General features: G+C 42.2%; 1 protein-coding gene across 1 annotated transcript; it reads left to right on the forward strand.

The window, feature by feature from the left end:
• Positions 1 to 5868: 5868 nt before the first annotated feature.
• smad1 (SMAD family member 1) lies at positions 5869 to 14899 on the forward strand. The gene is made up of 6 exons (XM_034602608.1): positions 5869 to 6506; positions 9025 to 9288; positions 9389 to 9505; positions 12032 to 12253; positions 12409 to 12665; positions 13305 to 14899. The coding sequence occupies exons 1-6, from the start codon at positions 6107 to 6109 to the stop codon at positions 13446 to 13448; spliced, it is 1404 nt and encodes a 467-aa protein (XP_034458499.1). The 5' UTR covers positions 5869 to 6106; the 3' UTR covers positions 13449 to 14899.
• The last annotated feature ends 1068 nt before the right edge of the window (positions 14900 to 15967 follow it).

The following is a 15967-nucleotide window of genomic DNA, read 5'->3' on the forward strand; positions in this document are numbered from 1 at the left end:
TCTTTACCATACTGACCATACTGAGTTTTCACCCACTTATGTTACAATGCCATTTTTACCAGGCCAGAGCTGTGTATGTGTTTGTGAAGATGAGGGACTGCAGTGAGTTTAAGGTCAGTGTCATGTGTAGTCACTAATAGTAGCAACACCTCATGTCTAACTGTGGTTATTTCAAGCTTTGCTCAGACAAAAGGCAAAGGTCAACTTTATGTGATATCATAATCCTCACTTTTCTGACCATTTCTCAACACCTCAAGAAAGGGCAAAATAGTGATAAGTTCCATTTTGCCATAAAGACACTTAATACCATTGGAGACATGATACTGCAAGTTGCTCATTTAGTTCATCTGTAAAATGTCTCACTCTTTACATGTTTTACTCCACAATTCTTTAATTACGAAATTTAAAGAATCCCACAGATAAATCCCACTGATCTGTCGATAATTTGTCTGAACCATTTCCTACATAAAATGTCTGAATGAAGAGAAACATACTCATCACAGTATTCCGGTGCTCAAAGTACAGTACAGTATTACAGTACTTGATAAATTGCTGACAGTTTTGACCTGTAGCTCAACCAATTTTTGCCAAATTTGTCAAACTAAGGGGCTGAAAAAATATTTCAGACCTTTTAACTCTTACTTATCCCTCGTTAGTCAGATTTATTTTAACGGGTACAGTTTCCTGTACAGTAGCTGCTTGTGTCTGGATGCTTCAACGAGGCCTTGTCATGATTTGTATTTGTGAAAAAGCACACATTGCATCCTTGTAGTGTCACTATTCACTCAGTAATGACCCTTGAAGGCACTTACTCCAGAAGTGCTCGGTGAAGAGAGCAGATATATGAGTCTCTCTCCAAAACACTCTCCCTGTCTTAGATCTCGGGCTTTGCCGTCACTCTCTTCCCCCCTTTCTCTCTCTCTCTCTCTCTCTATCTCTCTCTCTCTCTCTCTCTCTCTCTCTGCACCATGCCCCCTTTCTTTCCCTCTCTTTCTCTCTTTATCTATCACTCTCCCTCTCTTCCTGCACTCCTCTGTTTATAGCCGGTGACTCCATTGAGCGGAGGCTAATGGAGGCCCGATCCAGGACCCTGCTGATAAATAATGTAGCTTCTTTATAATGCCCCGTCCCCAGGGAGGGTCCAGAGAGCATCATTACTGCCTCCTCATCCTACACAGCCCAGACCTAAATTGATTAACAGACACTGGAGCGGTGCAAAATGATCCATGGGGCTAGTGTAGTGGCTAACAGCTCGCACCAGGTGGGCCAAAGCCTCCGCCTGTCAGTGTCGCATGATCCCACTCTGTGCTACCATTAGCCCCAGTCTCTGCCTGATGGGCGAACGGATGGCCATAACAAGCCACCACTAACGCAATAGAGACCGTAGCTCGGACTCAGCTGTAGGGAATGTCAGTTGGTTTTATGGAGCTCTTGTGTAAATGATGGTGTGTGTGCAGGCATCTGTGTCACTGACCGGGTTAGACACAGGTGATTAGACACAACAACTGAGGATTACACACAGTACAGATATTCAATCCCCCCCCCCCCCCCCCCCCCCCCCAAACATGTTGATTGTATCTACAACATCTTATAATTAGCGAAAGGAATTTGTACAAAATCTACAGAAAATGAAACAATAATTTGGATAATTGACTTGGAGCTGAATCGATTTATTGATCAGACAATTGGAAACTTTTTTGTGGTGATAAATAGATAGAATCTTGCAGTGTCTGATTCTGGGATTTGTTCTAAGATATATATCATTATATCTTAATGCTCTTTTGGTGGAGTCATATTTTTCCTGCAAAATTCCCCAGACATTTTCATTTACAGCTCCTCACTAGTGTTGTTTTTGGTTTTCTTTGCGTAATATGACTCTTTGCTCTTTGTAACATTGTTAAATAAAGTGCAATATAAATAAAGTTAATTATTATATTTTTATAAAATAAGACATTTGAAAAGGCCAACAAAGCAAACAGTTGCTCACCTTGGGCTCTGGGAAGAATTATTTCGTATGTACTGTGAAAATAATCATTCGTCTACGTCACTAACCAAATCTTTCATTTCTGAGGGATTCACATCTGCAAATCAAAGCTTTGTTTATGGGATTAAGGACGAGGATTTCAAAATCAAGTGCCAAAAAATAGTCATAAATAATAGCACAAAAAAATATGGCAACAGGAATTGATCAGCACAGGTGCAGTTGAAAGTCAGTTCACAGAAATAACTTTCAATTCAGTGCATGCATGATTTTTTTTTATATTTAGAAAATCAGCTAACTATAACTCAATATACCAAAGGAAATCCGAAGTGAGATAAATGTGAGAGTGTAAAAGTGTGAGTCAGAATGTTTAATGATGAGCTTTTTGTATGAGCTTTTGTTTGATTGAATCTATTCAGCATTACTTTTGACCGACAAGCATCAAAACAACATCCATGGGAATCGTTTAGAAAGCTGGTACCCAAAACCAGTTCATGTCTGGCAAACATCCCATTCTATACATAGGTATACGAACAGGGAGGCACAATGACGCCTTTATATTTTGACTGCCTCAACTCTAAACTAGCATTGTCCAAAGACGCGGCACAAAGCCATATCAGACCCTTTAAATAAGCATGTGGTCAGGACACCAGTTGGATAGCACTGACTGTCAGTATCCAAGTAATATGGTCTCCAGCTGCAGCTGAACGACAGGAGAGCACTGTGAACCGAACTTTCTGGAATCTTACATCTGAAACGGATTAAAGCGTCTTTGTGCGGCGAGGCCTGAACTCGTGCTGATAGTGCTGACTGTCAGTGAGAGGCCATCAAAGCCGCTCTGTGGCGGAGAGTGGATCAGAACGACTCCCTCAGTGCGTGGGTGGTGACCCTGGAACAAATGTGGTGTTTTATTGTGATGCTCCGCATTCAGCTCTGAAGTACATGTTTTGCTTTGTGTGAAGATGTGTTGAGTCACTTTTGCATCGGTTTATAGCGACGCCACTGTGTGGAAATGTTCTCACTGGGTAATAAAGTCCTGACGAGACTGGTGTTACTGTTTACACTGGGCATCTTGCATGGAAAGATGTGTTGGCCCAATATCTGCACTGTGTTTTTACTCACTAGATGTTTGACATTAGACTTGAATGTTGGCAGCCTAACTCTAATAGTGTGTGTGTGTGTGTGTGTGTGTGTGTGTGTGTGTGTGTGTGTGTGTGTAGATTAAAAGTGTTACTTCCAGATGCTGCCACCTTCGTCAGACATAGTTTGCAGTTTGTCTCGTTAGTCAGTAATTTTATCAGGTTCACTTTTATCATTGGGGTAAATTCTGAAATATTTCTGACTAGGAGCTTTTGCTTTCGACACCAAATCCTCCACCTTGTCGCTGATCCGATGTGACTTTGCTTTGCTGCTGCACAAAGCAGACACTTTCAGTTTGGAAATTGAACCAATTGGGTTTTTATTAAAAATATAAACACACAGTGCGGGAAGTCATCACATCATGCAACGAGCTAAAAGCTAACTTTGCGTTTGCTATGATGTCGTGAGAGATGGTGATGAAGATAAGTGTTGCCTTTATAACCATCCTTAATAAAGGATGAGTTTGAATGAAGTTTCAAGAAACATTACAGATGTTCAGACACTTCAATGACTGAACATTTCTGACCCATTCTCCTCCACAATGAAATGAATCATTTTCTGACTCACCCCACACCTGTTGAGAAACTGTTAAGCTCAGCAAGAGGAAGTGATGTCGCTGGAGATGACTGATATGAATAAGTTACATAGCCTGGTTCCTGTGTTTATATGTATTATGCTTCCACTTAATTTCAAGAACACACACACACACACACACACACACACACACACACACACACACACACACACACACACACACACACACACACACACACACACACACACACACACACACACACACACAAGCTGCTTTCAGACATGCACTGGACTCTGCAGTTTCTTTGTATTTGTATGTCAGGGTGCTGTAAACATGATCATGTGATCTCGGCAGCAGAGTTAATACGTCACTTCCTGCCTCTGTCTGCTGCACCCAGCTGCTCCACCTCTCTCCTGAATAACGCAGAGGATTGGATGCTGTTGTGAACGTGTGTGTGTGCAGTAAACCTCCCTCCGTGTTGTGCATGTGTAAAAGGCAAACTACGGGTAAACTCCGTAGCTAATTCTCCAGATTTTACCCAGAGGTCATGTCTGAAAACGTCCATAGACACACCCTGGTCCACTCATATGTCACCTGAGCCCTCCCTCATATAGTAGTTCAGTTACAGTAGATCAGCCTCTCTTCTGATGAGCCAGTATGATTCGAGTGTCTAATCTAAGTATAGTTGTAACTTGCAGCTTTCCAGTCAGTGTGGTTGAACAGTTGTAAGTGTCCACGCGCTCTTTGTACGCAGCACCTGTGCTCATCAAACTTCCCTGTTTGTCAGTATGATGCGCTCGACAGATACAGTCGCTGACAAAGATAGAAATTGCCGTTCATCCCGTAATCTGAAAGGGCCAAGAATAACTGCAGAGCAGTCTTAATGATGTATTTGTTCCTGCTCATTGGAAATCCAATATACTGCGGGCTTTACTGTCAGAGAGTGATGCATCCTCACCCGTGAGTCATTACGGATAAAAGGTGGTGGATCTCTGACAAGCTGTTTATTCGATTCTGGGACTACATCTGGACATTTATGTGCAGCCAAACCTCAACCATAACTTTGTTTTGTCTCCCTAATTGAATTAAGAAAAAAAAAACTTGAAAAGATGTTGGAACTGGAAGAGTTCCTGTTTAAAAGCTCGACTCTGTGCCGCTCCTGGCTACTGAATTGCTCCTGTGGGACCCAAGTGAATGGGCACATTTATCCTGGGCTCAATGTGCACTTCCTTTTTATCGTCCCACACTTTCTGCCAGATTCCTGCTCATTACCAGTGTTTGTTGGTTGGTGATGTTGAAGCTTCAGGGAACATTTGCTCACTGATCGTCTCCTAACTCTGAAATCTGAAAGACCTTTTCTTATCTCATGTAAGCTTTGACTTACAGTCGGCATATCAAGTCAAACTTTAAGAATTTATTTCCTTAATCATTGTATAACAAGTTTTATATCACAGCATTGAAGTGTATCTATTGAAAAATTGCAAGAATTACGTTTTTCATTTTTAAGCAGAAATATCAAAGATTTGTATCTCAAATGCAATAATTTGCTGCTTTAATATCTTTGGATTGGTTGTTGTCTAAATAAGCAGTTTTATTTCTAAAATGATGGCTGACATTTTTTCAATTCAATTCAATTTTATTTGTATAGTGCTTGTATATTATCTTCAAGAATCTGACGATGTTATTTTGGACTCTCTCTTTTCTGACTTCATTATTTGAGAAAGTAAGCAGGAGATTAATAGATAATGAAAATAGCAGCAGCAGCGATGTAGAATTTCTTCAGCTGCTGGTTGATTTGAGCTTCCATTTATGTATTTGAACTCTCCAGAGAGTGAATCAGGCGTTAAACCTGCAGGTCTCCTAAGTTATGTCGGCTGCAGACTGGATGTGAAACCTCTTTGCTGTAAATGACCTATTGAGTGGTGGTAATGTGACAAGCCATACGGACAGGAAGCTATCTGCAGAATGTCTGGTCGGGACTGATGTTCACAGGAGGGCGTCTGTTGTGACTCCTCTGCCATTTTCCCAGAAGCCAATGAGTGACATGGCCGTAACAGCTATAACCGACATCGCCGCCTCATCAGAGGTTTTTCTGGTGAGACATCAGAGCCGGTGAGGTAAAAGGAGAAGGGGTCGGTGTTCGCCACAGCTGCAGGAACTTTGTGAGAGAAAGGATGCAGCCAGTTGAGTTGGTCTGCAGAGTTTCGAAAGGAGATGTTTGCTCATAGATGTTAACTTACCTCTCCCTTTTTTTTTTTTTACAGAAAGTCGCTCTGAAGAGGATCTGACCTACGCCTTGGAAGTTGAGGATTATCTGAAACTGCACAAAAACAAAAGACTCAATTAAAGTAATATATCGTCCCTTGTCTTCTGAGACTGGACTGTCCCCCTTCACTGCTCACACCTCCTTTTGGACTGAAGGGAGGGAGGAGGAGGGCGGCTTGTCCATCATGAACGTCACCTCGCTCTTCTCCTTCACTGGCCCAGCGGTCAAACAGCTGCTGGGTTGGAAGCAGGGAGACGAGGAAGAGAAATGGGCAGAAAAGGCGGTGGAAGCTCTGGTCAAGAAACTGAAAAAGAAGAAGGGAGCCATGGAGGAGCTGGAGAGGGCCCTCAGCAGCCCAGGTCAGCCCAGTAACTGTGTGACAATCCCCCGCTCCCTGGACGGACGGCTGCAGGTGTCCCACAGGAAAGGTCTGCCGCATGTCATCTACTGTCGGGTGTGGCGCTGGCCCGACTTGCAGTCCCACCATGAGCTGAAGGCCCTGGAGTGCTGCGAGTACCCCTTTGGCTCCAAACAGAAAGATGTGTGCATCAACCCCTACCACTACAAACGAGTGGACAGTCCAGGTGAGTTCTACATGACTGAAAAAAGAAGGGTTGAACCTGTGTCAGTGCTGATAATGACATTAAGCAGATCAGCTATGACAGAACTTATACAAATCTTAAATACAGATTATATGATAATGTTTATGCATGACCTCATGTTACCCTACATGAAAATAACTACACATTAAGATATTCTTTTATTTATTATTCTTTTATTCTATTTTAAAGGAGGTAAAAAAGAGAGTATTAAATCACAAATGTGTACCAGATGATTCAGGTATCAGATTCAGTATCAGGAGAGTTGCAGGAGTTCAAGGATCATTTCATTCATGGAAACTCAAACCATTTCAAATTAAACTGAATTAAAAGAAATCCAGATTTTCTTAAAAACGAGGCAGCAAATGAAAGGCAACACACAAAAGTCCATTATAAATTCTAATAAAACAAATAACCAAGAGAAATCAATTCTGAAGAAACCCTCAAGGAGAGAATCAGAAAAAGATACTGACCCTTTCGCTTTATTTCATTGCACAGCCTTTAATGCAAAGATGGTGGGTCAAACTATTTGGAAGAAAGTGAGGATGAGCTGACGAGATAGAAACTGCTGTGTGCAGCATGATGTGAAGTGTGTAAAGGAACGTGTGTGTATGTGTGTGTGTGTGTGTTCGTTCATCTGTGTGTGTGAAGCAGGAAATTCCATCTGGGGCAGAATGAGGGCTTTGTTTTGAACCCCCCCTTTTTTTACTTTTAGGCACACATGTACACACACACACAGGCACACACACTCCCATACTTGCACCATGTTACTAGAACAAGGACACACGCACACACATTCACACGTGGCTGCATGCACCGTTTCTCTCAGGATGGCTGGAACAGGAAGCTGGCCACCCACACACAATGGGAGGAAAAAGTCGTTGCCTGCCTCGCACACTTTTTGTTTTAGCAGCGGGTGGAAGACGGGGGGGGGGGGCTAAGGTGATTCAACCCAAGAGCACCTGTCTGTCCACACTCCCCCTCCTCCCCTTCCCTTTCTTTCTTAATGCCACCCGCCGACGCACACACACACACACACACACACACACACACACACACACACACACACACACACACACACACACACACACACATCCTGTCAATCTCCCATCACCAAACACCACAGCTGTCCGCCTGCTCCACATATAACCGTTGCAATAAACTGCTTCGTTGATGCACGGGTCCATTGCGGCACACATGGTCTACCTGCAGCCACACTGACAGCGAGCGCGGGGCCCCGTCTAACATTTCTGCACCAGCTTTATTTATCTGCGCAGGTATTTATAGAAACAAGTGGAGCGTATCTCTGTGGTTTGTACTGCACCTGAATAGACCTCACATCAGCCAGGATACTTAACCTAAGTGATGAATTCCTCGCCTCACAATGTCTTTTCTGAGCAGAAACCTGAGAGTCTGGGCCAAATACTGCTGGCTCCAACTAACAGGCCGGAAGCTGACATTTACAAAAAATGCAGGGACATCTGCTGATCATAAAAAGTGTCAGAAATGTGTTTATGACGTTGGATTCAAATAACTAAAATCTTGAATTTTATGTGAAGGTTTTGCATGTGTCTGATTGTGCACAATTTCTGAAACGATTAGTTTATTCAGTGGGTCGTTTTAGCAGAAGACTTGGATATTAACTTCTCGGATTGATAATCAATTTAGGCAGAGCTAAAGATGGTAATTCACAGAAAAAAGTGGGATAATATCTAAGTGGTCTTTATACAACTAAGACATTGGAGATTTTTCTTTAAAACAACATTTTACAGCTTCAACATTAATTTGATGGTCCACTAACTTGGAATAGGGAGAGTTGTACTGCTTCCCTTCCAGCTTCTCACCCTGAATGTGTGTTCTTGCTCTGTGTAACTTTGGTGAGTGGGCACGATCTCCTGCGAGAAGTGTGGAACTGACTGATAGTCGCAGCTTTAATTGTCAGAATCAGGCCCAGCAAGTTTGAGAATATTGCTGAACTGTAAATCAGTTGAAAAGACTTAAAAGTCATTTCAAACAGCGTTTATATCCAATATCAAGTGAGGAGACGTTTAAAATATGAAGACTTCTTGGTGTATTTGTTACAGCGGCTGCTCTTCTGGTTCAGGAAGCTGAGGATCATGGGTAAACTCTACTGTTGAGATGTGTTTCAGTCGGGTGATCGGGACTTCACAGTCAGAGCAGCTCAACAGTTAGTGGACAACATTGCCTGCGGTGACCTCACATACCCTGTGTGGTCAGAGAGACAGCTGGTTTACACAGCATGATGACTGACAAATTTAGATTCAGTATATAAACTGTATATCACCCACACTAATCAGTCTCCTACAGGTTTATTTAGGTACTAGAAGAGCTTTAAAAGCCCTCCGTGTCACATGGGTGTTTTGTTTACTTATGAGTCGATACATTTTTAAAGGATTTCTAAATGTAACCCTCCTACACACTGGAAATCATAATTCATATTTCTTTTTCTAAATTCTTTTTTTACGTCTGCCCTTCTCCTCAGTGCTGCCGCCTGTGTTGGTACCGAGGAACAGCGAGTTCAACGCCAAGCATACGATGCTGCCTCGCTTCCGCAATCCTCTACAGCAGAATGAGCCGCACATGCCCCAGAATGCCACCTTCCCAGAGTCCTTTACTCAGGCCAACACGATGACTTTCCCGCAATCGCCGGCAAACAGTTACCCAAACTCCCCGGGAAGCGGCAGCAGCAACACCTTCCCTCAATCACCATCCAGTACCGACCCCGGCAGTCCGTTCCAGATGCCAGGTTAGATACAGCAGAAGATTATCCACTCATCTTCCTCGTCCTCTGTAGTAAAGCACAACAGAAGCTAATTGTACTTTGCTCTGCCCTCTTCTCGATGCAGAGACTCCGCCTCCGGCCTACATGCCCCCAGAGGAGCAGATGACTCAGGATTGTCCCCAGCCTATGGACACCAACCTCTTGGCTCCACCCTTGCCCGTAGAGAGTAACAACCGGCCAGGTAACCATGGGACTATCTCTCTCTCGCTCTCTGACTCTCTCTCTCACTCACACACTAACACACACATACCCATCCTTGTGTTCACACATCGCAAGCATAAAACTGTCGGCACCTGCTTGCCTTGATCTGCAGGTGCAAATATTTCTGGGAAGTCTGGCTGTTTTAAAGTAAAATGTTTTCTTATGTGGTCAAGCTCCAAATACAAAAAAAGAGAGCAAACCTTCAGTGGGGTTGTTAGGGCCACGTTCTGTCAGATCAGACCTGAGCAGCGTGTGGAAAAGGATCTGTTTAGTTTACAGCGAGGCTTTGTCTGCGGGTGCAAACCCAGGGGAAGCTCAAAGAATCAGCCAATGAAGCCAGGCCTCAGAGCGGTTTTATGAGACCCATAAAAAGCCAGAGCTTATGTCACCTCTGCTGGTGGTAATGACTTGAAACTCGTTAACGATTAAGAGTCACTAATTACCTCCAACTTCCAGATCTGAAATGTGGTGCAATAATTGCCGCTATCACGACTTTGTGGTTTTACCTTTACTGCATTGGGCAGACACATCTGAGCACTGCGTTCATGAATTTGTAATAGGCCATGCCATGCACATGTAATGGGATCCAGACTTTTGATTCGAAGGAAAATTCTGTTGTTTTATAGTTTTGGCCCTAATTTCTCTTGGTAATAATAAGAACCTACTCCCTAAGTTTATTGCTGAGTCCTGGGAAAATGTGATGGGGGAAGACAAGAGTAGACAGGTTCGAGATAAATCCCCAGGTCAGACAAACAAAGGCAAATGGGAAAAGTAGAACCATGGAATGTAAACATCCATCACACACCAACATTTTGTATTTTGTTCTGTCGTACCATACTTAGTGTGCATGGCAGAGACAATCTTCCTTTCCAAAGAGGGACTCTTGCTGAAATTTCGAGTGCCTTCACTTTTGCTTTTACTCAAAGACTGTATATAAAGATTGCTGCCATTTTGTCCCGAAGACATAGTTTGGAGCCAGAATCTGCGCAGTAGCGATCAGGGAAAGGAGTTGTTGTAGCGAAGTCTCACACTCAACCAATCACGAGTCAGTCCGAGCTGTCAATCATGATGTTTCACCCCTTTTTGCATAGCATTAAATAACTAATTAAAACTAAACTCACTGGAAAAACATGAACTTGGACATACATCAGTTTGATAAGAACTACATCAAAAGAAAAAAATATTTGACGTGTACTTTGACCTACTAGTTTGGTCCATGTCCCATCCACAAACATGGAGGAGGCAACTAGCCACAAGGGGGCGATCAAGACGCTTTGGCTTCACTTCTTGGGAGCTATCATGTGGTCCATGTCGTGTTTTATGACAGTCTTTGGTTTTACCTTGATTTAGTTCAGTGGTTCCCACTTTCTGTTTGTTCTGCATTCCAATGTCTGTGAATCTACAAAGTGATTGCAGTGCAAATCAAATGTTGTTTTTAAGCCTGGAAAGGTAAATATACACTATTTTAATGGAAAAGTGTGAAAAACAATTTTGTATTACATTTATTTTATACTGTGGTAATTATTTTGGGACCTCTTGTTTGGATCCAGACCCTCTGACTGAAATACTCAGGCTTTGTTGTTGACTTGTTTACAATATGTCTGATCGTACTGGCTCATGTTCCTTGCGTTGTCAGGCCGTGTGGTAGCAGTGTCACCGAGCACAATATTATAGTACATAAAAACAAAACAAAAAATAACAATGGACAAAAGGCAAATAGAAGTATAACAAACCTTAAAAATGTTTAATTGCGGAAGTTAAATTGAAAGCCGGACGTTTGTCTGAACCTTTGTTTTCCACACCTGACCTACAAAGTGTACTTTCTTTTTATCATAATGCTCTGGAGGCCCAGAGTTTCAGCACATGGTGACAACAGTAGCGGGAAGAGCTGTTGAAATGTTTGCTGGAAGTGGGAGTACGGGGAGTTTTAAAGTTCTTTTCCACAAGCTGCATCCTGTACAGAGGAGTTCTATCGCAGTCCAGTGCTGGGAAGAGGATAGACAAAACACACCTGCTCGCCAGTACCGAGCCACAGAGGAAGTTTGGGAGAAGTATGTGCTTAGATAAACATGATTTATTCCCCTTCTCTCTCAGAGAGGGTGAGGCCAGCTGGCACTGGCTCACCCCGAGATACCAGGCACAGAGAGCATGGCCAGGCCCGTTCTATCGACTGTCAGCCTGCTCAATAAAAGCTGGCATGCACACCACAGACAGTCTGCGTGCTTTAGGATGCGTCTGCATTGATTTTGGTCAGCGTAAATGTACACAAGTGTAGCCAGTGAGTCCTATACGTTTATTCAAATTATTGTTACGGGCTACAGGGGACGATTTGGAAGAAATAACAATGCGTAAGATTTACAGCCGAGCCCCTGCTGGGATCAGAGGATCCTGGCAGCTTGTCTGCACAGAGGAGTCTTAAAAGCACATTAAATGTGTCTGCTTGTGTCTCTGCATGTACAATGTGCTCAGCTCATTCTTTTGACCTGTTAATGTGTTTCCTGCGCAGATGTGCAGCCCGTGGCCTACGAGGAACCCAAGCACTGGTGCTCCATTGTTTACTACGAGCTCAACAATCGTGTCGGCGAGGCGTTCCAGGCTTCCTCCACCAGCGTGCTCGTCGACGGCTTCACAGATCCCTCCAACAACTGCAACCGCTTCTGTCTCGGCTTGCTCTCCAACGTCAACCGCAACTCCACCATTGAGAACACCCGGCGGCACATCGGCAAAGGTGCAGTATGCAAACCCCATCAATGACGAGACATATCCGACGAGACAAACATTTTAGTGTATTGATTTCTAGAATGACCACAGTGGTGTTTAGGAGACTTTGAATTTGCAGATGACAGCAACACCAACGCACTCTCCTCTCCTGCTTCCTCTCAGGTGTCCATCTATATTACGTCGGTGGGGAGGTGTACGCAGAATGTCTGAGTGACAGCAGTATCTTCGTCCAGAGTCGTAACTGTAATTTCCACCACGGCTTCCATCCCACGACTGTGTGTAAGATTCCCAGCGGCTGCAGCCTGAAGATTTTCAACAACCAGGAGTTTGCCGAGCTGCTGGCCCAGTCCGTCAACCACGGCTTCGAGGCCGTTTATGAGCTCACAAAGATGTGTACCATTCGCATGAGCTTCGTCAAGGTAAGGAGAGAAAAGTAAAGTAAAAAATGTTTATGTCAATATTCAGTTTAATATATAGTGCTAATTATCAGTTGAGATTTATAGTTGTGCAGATTTTTATAGTCAAAAGTATTAACTTGTTGTCAGGTGTCAATTCTTTATTAAACAAAAAAAGAATCCTGGAATTTTTGTCCTAGTTTATTTGACTTATAAACTAAGGTGAAGATTTTATTCAATACATTAAGTAGTTTTATTATAAGTAACATTCATGGTGCAAACAATAAGAATTAATCTTTTACTCTCCTGCTGTAAAATAAAATCAGCAACAACTATATGTTTTCTCCTCATTACTTGTTTTAAATAAAAATGTATAACACAGTTAAGTGTAGTGAGCAGTATATTATAAAAACTAAATATTCAATGACTTGAATGTTTGCACACATGCAACTTCTTAGTTGTTTTTTTACAAGTGGAAGATTGTGCGTCACCAGCACGAGAGGAAAAACTGTTTAAAATCATCCGATCTTTTATTTTTTTGTGAAAATCCCCACATTCACACTTGAAAGTCCAAATAATTTGAAATGGGAGTTTATTTAAAACATGAGAATGAGTTGTGTCCCCCCCCCCTCATCCTAAACCGTGTGTTTCCATGTGTTCCAGGGCTGGGGAGCAGAGTACCACCGGCAGGACGTGACCAGCACACCCTGCTGGATTGAGATTCACCTGCACGGTCCCCTGCAGTGGTTGGACAAGGTTCTAACCCAGATGGGCTCCCCCCACAACGATATATCCTCCGTCTCCTAGGCTCCACTGTCCTCAGCCCTGTGGCTGTCTGCACCCCAGCATTTTTGTCTAAGTAGCAAGAAAAGGGGCAAGCTGGTCCCAGACTGGTTTGTTTTTCAGTCAACAAGCGATAGAGGTTGAGACTAAAACACAGGCTGATCTGGGACCTGTCGAGTTGGACGGGTTGGTAAATGGGTTGGTTTGTTCTCTACTTGAAGGACGTCTGAATTGGGCACATTTACAGACTGGGAGAGTAAAGTGAGCGTGATGCAACTGGAAGATACTTGATCTTTGTGACCAACTGTAATAATTAGACCATCACACTCATCATGGCGCAAGTATCCCCCCCCCCGATTCTTGCTCCCACACGTCTCTTTTTGATTGTTCTATTATTCTGAATCATAACTAGTTTGCATCTAAATACTCCCTTCAGCAAAAAACGAAAAACAGATACATGTGTGTAGTTTAAATAATTATGGGACATTCCAGGTCACCGAAATTTGCAGTTGGCTGCTAATTCCTGTCTGACTGCAACGAGGATGACGGGAAAAGTACTTACAACATGTACAAAGTTTGAAGGGACTTGGAGGACGAGCAGTATGACAAACAAATTTAAATCATCTCCAGACACAAGAATGCTGTTTCCTCAAAGTCTTCACACATAAAATAAATGAAATCCCGTATCACAAACCATGTAAAATAGTAGGAGGGCAAATTTAAAGGGAGTTTGAGAGTTCAGGGTGGGGTTTAGTGTGGGCGTGGCACTAAAAGGGCATTTCAGACCTAAATGGCTCACGATTAAATGTTGCTCATCTTGTGTTATACTCGTGTTTCAAATGAATTCTAAGGGAAAAAAAGAATAGTGTTTAGATATATTCACTATTAGAATATGTGCTGTGCAGTCTGGTTTTGCAAAAGCATAGTTTGGTTAGTGTAGTGTTACACATGTAAGGCTGGTAGCTGAACATCACACGAGGCAGAGGTTAGTTTGTCCTTTGCTGTTCGCTCTGCAGCAAATTCACGATGTGTCAAAAATGGAGTCACATTGAGGACATAAATATTTCAGTGGCCGTGCTTCATTCTCTTATTACATTGACTGAGCAGAACTTGTTTAATGACTGTTATGGGGAAATGTTGAGCATTCAAATTTTAATTGTTGGCCGAGAGGAGGGTTATCGGTTACTGATGTCCCAATATCATTTTTTTTTTTTAATAAATGGCAGATTTTTGCCATTCAATTCTTTTGTGCTTTCAGCAAATCCTCTTTGCTATTCAACTGTTATACTCTTAACATTCTTTTTGTATTTTTGAACATGTCTCCTGTTATTTTTGTGTGTGCACTTTTTTGTTTTGATTTGTTTTGTTTTTCCTCTTTATGTTTTTGCTCAGTAAAGCTCCCAGAAAAGCAGTTTTATTCCATGAATATCAAGTCTCTACTGGAAGAATCAATAAATTTGTTTCTTTATTTGCAACACGCGTGTCTCTTGTATGAACACTGTGTCGGGGCATTTCTTTCTGTCTCTTATATCACAGGCCACACATGCTTAGGAAATGCATCATAGTAGTGTCGGGGAAACATCAACCACTGTGTGTGTGTGTGTGTGTGTATGGGAGAAGACCTTAAATTAGGGAGGCACAACAATTACAAGTGCATCTGAAAACCAACTGTACATGGAAATTAATAAAATCCTGTGTTTCCCAACACATTGTGACAGGACTGGAACATTTAGAGCAATCCTCCAGGAAGCTTCCCTAGAAATCACTGACTGAAAGTGTGATGTGTGTGTGTGTGTGTGTCTTTCTTCCTGCTGGAGTTTCATTCGACTCTACATGTGGGTGGTATGGTTGCATGGTGGTTAGCGCTGCTGCCTCCCAAGAGTTTGCATGTTTCTCCCAAATTCCACAGATGAACACGTCAGGGGGAGAATGTGAAAGTCTATGAGTGTCAGTCTGACTTGCAAGTCTGAGGCCTGTGATTCATCCAGGGTGTCTCCTTATATCCAGTCTGTTGTAGGGTGGGATTATCTAACCTGTTAACAATCACCAAACTCAAATTTAAATGTCTTGATCATTGTCTACACTTTGAAACACATCTTTATTGGATAAAAAACTAATTAAAATTAATAAATATATATTTTTTAAGACTTACACACATTTGTTTTACAGAATAGTCCAAACACATATATCATGTTAAGATCAAGGATATTTTTTAAATATAAAACACATTTTGAAAGTTGAAGATTCTATGCAAATTCTTTGATTCCGATATTTGTCTATTTATTTAAACTAAACTGCTGTTCTACAGGTTTGCCCACTTTTTTTAGAACCTGTACTGTATTAGTCTAAGGGCTCATAAAAATTATATTCTGAATAACTAAAACCTTTTAGATTATCATGAGTCTTAGTTCTATTATTGCAAGTTTATATTTGATAATTAGAGAATATTAAAATACTGGGATTGAAATGTTTCCCCATAAAGTTTTAGAAAGTGTAGAAGAGTTAATTATATAATAACCCAAGTAATATAAACACTGAAGGAA

This window comes from Hippoglossus hippoglossus, chromosome 1 (assembly GCF_009819705.1).
Source record: "Hippoglossus hippoglossus isolate fHipHip1 chromosome 1, fHipHip1.pri, whole genome shotgun sequence".
Lineage (NCBI taxonomy): Eukaryota > Metazoa > Chordata > Actinopteri > Pleuronectiformes > Pleuronectidae > Hippoglossus > Hippoglossus hippoglossus.

Excerpts from the sequence above, each read along its gene's own strand:
- smad1 (XM_034602608.1), top strand. The coding sequence starts at position 6,107 with ATGAACGTCACCTCGCTCTTCTCCTTCACTGGCCCAGCGGTCAAACAG. Across the intron at positions 6,507-9,024 it reads CAAACGAGTGGACAGTCCAG|TGCTGCCGCCTGTGTTGGTA; the intron begins GTGAGTTCTACA and ends CCTTCTCCTCAG. Across the intron at positions 12,666-13,304 it reads TTCGCATGAGCTTCGTCAAG|GGCTGGGGAGCAGAGTACCA; the intron begins GTAAGGAGAGAA and ends CATGTGTTCCAG.